Genomic DNA, 6084 nt, shown 5'->3' on the forward strand with positions numbered 1-6084 from the left:
AGGTGAACTCCGTCAACGTTGCTCCGCCGGGCGCGCCACGCGTATCGCCGTGGCCCATGACGAGACGCGGCATGGCGCCGCTCCGGCGCCCCCACCTCGCACGTCTCGCTCCCGAACAGGGGGCTACATGCCTACGTACATGAAACTTTGGCAAGGCTTTTGGCCTACGCGCAACTGAAAAAAGGTCAGTGACGCAAACGTTGGGAGGGCATATTCCAGAAACTTCTGCTTCACGCTTGTATCGTGCACGCAGCTAAGCTCTTATCGTTTCAAGGAAAAAGCTACTTTCTCTCCGTTGAGGTTTGCAAGGCCATTTACAAAACTAATGAAATTCCTAAAATTAGGATGTGATTACCTAGTAGACAATGAGACCCATTCCTAAAATACTAGGTTCTTTTGAGTCTTATGACTGGCTATGGAAACAACAAGATGCCTTCTCCCCAGCTCCTTCTTGAAGCTCAACCTAATTTTTTTTATTTTAGAAGCCTGCTAATTAAGGGTTAACCAGTAGGTTCCTAAACTAAAATTTTAGGTTCAGCGTCTAGAATAAGTTGGGGAGGAGACGTTTTATTTTCACAACCAGCCATAAGCCCCAAAAGAACTGGCCAAAAAGTTGTATACAAGTCTATGTGTGCGCGTGCGTCCCTGCAAGAGATGGGTTAATATCCGACCAATTACTCATTGGCTTGGTTTTACAGACATGGCTCTCCTGCCTAACAAACTCGAATGGAGGTACTACCAAAATCATAAATCATGAAATAATTCAAACTACAAAAATGTTATTACAAAAGTCTCTTACTAGTCGTTTGGAACAATTTTGTCATCTAAACTCTAGAAAGTAGACAAACCCTCTCAACTTTCAAATAAAACTTCGTACTCGTTGACTTAAAGGGGTTTGATTAGCAGGTGATGGGATTTTCACACTCTTTGTAGCCCTACCAGTAAAAAATAAAAAAATGTTTAGGATAATGATAATAAACAATTGGATAAATGGGATTTCATTTTTCAAATGAAAGCTTGAAGCCAAACCAGGAATTCGAAAAATTATTGAAAAGTCTTAAAAAAGGCAATAAGTTCATGAATATCCATGGAAAATCAGGAAATATAGGGATTTTCCATGAATGTTTTTAAATTGCTTGTGATTTTTCATTGACTTATTCATAATAGTATATGTCTTTTCATTTTATGTTAGTATTTTGTTTCTTGCAATCAAATTTTCTTGGTAACATATATAGATTTTTCCAATTTGTTTTCTGCTTTGAAATGGAGTGTGATGTTTTTCTCTTCACAAAAATAGTTTATTTTCAATGAATATTTATATCCTTTTCATATTTCTTATTCTTCTTTCACTTCTTTTGTGTTGGTTTGTGCTAGATCTCACAACCATATCATTGGTTAACTGCATTGAGTTGGGAGACAGGTAAATCTAACCACATTTAAAGCTAAGGGTATGCTTATCATGTTTTACAGTTTAAGGACCCAAAAAAACGGTCATAGTTGATAGACTACTACTATATCACATAGCTAATCTACATCATTAATTCCATAGAATGTACTAAGCAAATAATGTACACGTGATTTCTTATAGTGTTATTTATGCTTAATCTAGTACTGTGCCAAATGTATAGACTGGTCAGTAGACAGGGTTAGATCTTCTCTAGCACTAGTGACTCAATGGCAAGAAAGCATTTTAGTTAAGCTTGAGAATTGCCCCACTTTATTCTATTGAGGGTCATGGGTTTATCAGCTACCACTATCTGAAACCATAATGCTTCTTTTACTATCGGAGTTTCACATTTGACAATCTATGTGAGTTGTGGAGACAATTAATCTAAAACATTCTCCAAAGACACCTCTAATGTATTCACGTAATTTCATAAAACTGCAAATAGCTTAAATTTGTAACTGCACAAGATGTTGATGGCCCTGCAAAAAAAGCAAGATGTTTGATGGCACCCAAACAATGGTGCCAATTTAGTCATATATTTTCTGCGGAGTATCTAACACTTGAGTTTTTTTTAATTATTTGGATTGCTTACCACATGTGTCATGTGGTACCTAACACTTGAGTTATCTTCCCATACAACCGCATAACTTGCGGTGGGGTTCCACTACGAAAAACAATAAAAGAAACAATAGAAATTACTATTCAGCCACATCAGAGTTACTTTATTTAAAAAGTATCTTAAAAATTTCAAAAAATATTCTGATCCATCAAACAGTAGTTTGTTCTTGTATTAACCATGTGATCTTGTCACAGTACCTTGCTAAGTTTTCATAATTTCCACATGACCGTTGGATGCCAGTCTGGCGGCAAGGAGCTGCATGTTACTGTAAACTGTTTGCTGGACGTTTCTCATGAAGAACGCATTGCCGTGTTTAACTGTACGTAATGGAATAAAATCACGTCGAAGTATTTTCTACCGGATGTAGTATTTGGACTGTACCTCACCCTGTGTGTGTTGTGCAACTTAGAGCATCTCCAGCCGCGCCTCAGGAAAGGCCTCCCTAAACGATTTTCTCGCGCCGGCATTCAAAAAACGGCCCAGTCACGTCCCAAAAGTCCGATTTTCGCCGGCCTGAGCCGAAAACAGCGCCAACGGACTCAGGCCAAACCCGGCACGCTGGGGGGCGCCGGGTCTAACTGTTTTGGCGCGAAAAAGCTGCGGGTCAGCCGCGTCAGCGACACGTCGCCTCGCCTTCCCCCAACGGCCTCGGTTCCCGCGGGGAATCAATGGCAAGGCTGCCGCTGGTCAGCCTTGCCATTGATTCCTCACGGGTGGCACTTCACGGGACGGCGTGCCGATGCCTTCCCTCCCTCGCACGCGTTCACACGGGCGCGGCGCGACTATATAGCCGGTGACCTCACTCGCCTGTGCCCACACTAGCCCCGCCCCTCGCCGCCGCGCAGCCCCTCCCCCTACCTCTCCCTTGCGCCGCCGCCCAGCCCCTCCCTCTCCCTCTCTACCTCTCCTGAGCCCGTTGCCATGGCAGAGCGTTTCCCCGGAGACGAGGCGGCGGCCAACGGCTTCGGTCGCCGTTCACTGCGCGAACAGGAGACCTGGCTCCTGTTCCAGGAGAACATCCCGGCGCCGCCGGACATGCGCGCCGGGCCGACGGGGTGGAGACTCAGCGACGGGGGAGTGCCCGTTCCCCCGTTGCCCGACGCCATGGCCAAGCCCAAATACTTCGCCGAGGAGGTCGAGGTCGTACGCGCCTCCCTCACCGACGCCCAGCTCTCCCTTCCCCAGTACGCCGCCGACAACCACGCGGCTTGGGCGGCGTACTTCGAGCGCCGCCAGCAGCAGCGGTTGGCGTCCACCAACGACGCGCCGGTGGTCGGCGGCCAGAAGAACAGCGAGGGGTGCCACTTGTGGTGGGGCGTCTCCGGCCGCACACTCGAGGGCGTGCTGGCGTACCTCCAGGGAGGCAACGACCCGCCGTTGGCGTACCCAGCGAGGGTGGCCGCCCCGGCGCACCACCGACGCGTCGGGCCATGGGCGCCAAGGAGGTTCGGGTCCTCCTCATCTTCTTCCTCCTCGTGATCTTCCTCGCACTCCTCCGGTACTCCGGCCCTGCTCCGCGTCAAGGCCGAGCCCGCAGCGGAGACGCCGCTCGGCTGGCGCACTCGCAGCGCCGGCATCGTCATCAACAAGGCGGCCGGCGCGCCTCCTCGTCGACTCCTCCTCCGCGCTTCGTCAAGCCAAAGACGGAGCCGGGGCTCGCGCCGGTGAAGACGGAGCCGGGGCTCGCGCCGGTGAAGAAGGAGCCGGCCGCGCCGGTGAAGACAGAGCTCGACGACGATGACGCGGCCCTGGAATGGGCGTGCAGGGACTCCATAGCGATGGAGAAGGAGCGTCTGGAGAAGGCGAAGGAGCACCAGTGCGCCGCCCTGCGCCGCTTCGCGGAGCGCCGACGCGGCCGCGACGAAGGTGGAGTCGTCGTCATCTGCGACAGCGACGACGACGACGCGCCGCCGCCACCAGCCCGCGTTGGCTTCGCCGGTGAGGGGTCCACCAGGGACGGCCGCGTCAAGGAGGAGAAGTCCGACGACGGCGGCGACAATGGCGGGGACGACGGCGACTACTCGGCGTTCAGCCAGTTTCTTTTTTAGATTAGTTATCTATTTTGCTATGTAATGAAAATCCGCGAACATGTCTAATATATGCCCAAGTTTGCCAAAATTTATCGTGTTTAACCGAACTTCGCCGAACTGTGCCGAAATTTGCTATACAGATTTTATTTTTAAACATGCCGGGGGCGGCCCTGAGGCCGGCGGCTGGGGACCAACTCGCCCCAGGTTCAATTTTTACGCCGGCTCACCACCAGGCGGCGATTTTAGACGCCTCCTGAGATGGCAATGGCTGGAGATGCTCTTAGCCGCGTGGTCAGGGTTTTGCTAGTTGGCCCGTTGGCCGGAGCTCACCGTCCGTGAGCATGATTTCGAATAATCTTCACGAGTAGCCCACTGACTGGTGACTGCGCTTGCGAAGAAGAAAAGCCCGACGAGTCCACGGCTCCACGCCATTCGCTGGCCGCAACAAACCTCCAGCCAGGCTGTGCTGCCCCCACACCCGGCTACACGACAACGCTCCCTCTGCCTCCCCGCTGCGTCTCCCTCTGCCGCTCCGCTATATATACCTCTTCCTCCCCATCACCGTCTCCGGCAGCAACCACACCGCGCAACATTACCACCGCAACAGCGCGAACAAGAGAAGAACCAGACAGTAGCAAGCAGCAGCAGCAGTAGCACACACGTGACGACCAAGACGGAATGGGTCTTTGTGTGTCGTACGACGCGGCGGCCGACGGCCCGGCGACCGCGAGAGTGGTGCTCCCCAGCGGCGAGCTCCGGGAGTACTCGCCGCCCGCGACGGCGGCGATTGCGCTGGAGGAGGTGGGCCAGCAGGGGTGGTTCCTCTGCGACGCCGACAGGATGGGGTTCGAGGGCTCCGTCGCGGCGATGGCGGCCGGCGAGGAGCTCCAGCCGGGGCAGATCTACTTCGTCCTCCCCGCAGAGATGCTGCGCCGCCGCCTCACCGGCGAGGAGGTGGCCTCGCTCGCCGTCAAGGCCAGCGCCGCCCTCGTCAAGGCCGCCACCGCCTCCTCTGCCGGCGGCCGGCGCCGGCGAGGCTCCGTGGCGCCGCTCGTGTTCGCGCCGTCGGAGGAGGACTACTCGAACGAAACCTTGGCGACGTTTGCCGTGAAGCCGGCGGTGCCGCAGAAGCGGAGGGTGGCCTTCCGAGGCGGGAGGTCGCCGCCGAGGTTCTCGCCTGACTTGACGGCCATCCTGGAGAGCGAGTAGAGCCGCGGAGCGCACGAGACTGCCAGAAAAGAAAAGCATCTTTGCACAAAGCCCTGCCTCGCCTGGCCGCGAGTGATGCGTGACCCGGCCGCTAATGTTGGATCGAACGGCGGCGACGCGGTAAATGATATGTGGAGTTAGGGCTCTCCCAGCTCCACCGAATCCACGATTTCAGCTTCTGGAGCGAGCTCCTCACTTCACCCAGCGATCAAAAAACGTTCTGGAGGGACGCTGGCTTCTCCCTTCGCTGCAGCCCAGCTGGGAGGCAAAAAGCCTGTTAGGCTCCCCATTGGGCTGGCTGGAAGCAGCCCAGATGTGCAGCAGAGTTTTTTTTTCACAGTTGTCATGCCTTGGGCTAGCTAGGCTGTACGTGGTGATACACACATTTGGCGTGTTAAAAAAAAGGATACACATATGGCTGGGCGGGGCTGTACGTGGTGCCTTGGGCTTATAGCATGCAAAGTTCTTGTTAATACAGTAGCTACTGCAGCTACTTTTGCTGTACAGGAACATGTACAGAGAGATCACCATTTGGTACATGGAGCAACAAATATTCGAAAGATCCCAAATTTTCGGAGCTAACATAGGTCATAATTTAGCAGAAAAACTTGTTCATGCCACAAAAGCTTCATTTGCCAATAAGTTTGCAAATCAATATGGTCACGCATAGAAAATCATGAACATGATTTCTTCACCAACTAAGAGCAATGGCTGTAGCTAGTTCATGCCTAAACAAATCCATGTTAGGACCGCTTTCTGCCGTTGTTGAAGCATCCGAT

General features: G+C 52.3%; 1 protein-coding gene across 1 annotated transcript; it reads left to right on the forward strand.

Annotated features, from left to right (window-relative positions):
• The first annotated feature begins 4679 nt into the window (after nt 1-4679).
• On the forward strand, nt 4680-5867 carry LOC123107882 (uncharacterized). The gene has a single exon (XM_044529780.1). It carries the CDS (start codon nt 4775-4777, stop codon nt 5303-5305), a length of 531 nt encoding a protein of 176 aa, XP_044385715.1. The 5' UTR covers nt 4680-4774; the 3' UTR covers nt 5306-5867.
• Nucleotides 5868-6084: the final 217 nt, after the last annotated feature.

Source organism: Triticum aestivum, chromosome 5A (genome assembly GCF_018294505.1).
Source record: "Triticum aestivum cultivar Chinese Spring chromosome 5A, IWGSC CS RefSeq v2.1, whole genome shotgun sequence".
Classification (NCBI taxonomy): domain Eukaryota; kingdom Viridiplantae; phylum Streptophyta; class Magnoliopsida; order Poales; family Poaceae; genus Triticum; species Triticum aestivum.

Bases quoted from the DNA above. Each gene is read 5' to 3' on its own strand.
- LOC123107882 (XM_044529780.1), top strand. From the start codon at position 4,775: ATGGGTCTTTGTGTGTCGTACGACGCGGCGGCCGACGGCCCGGCGACC.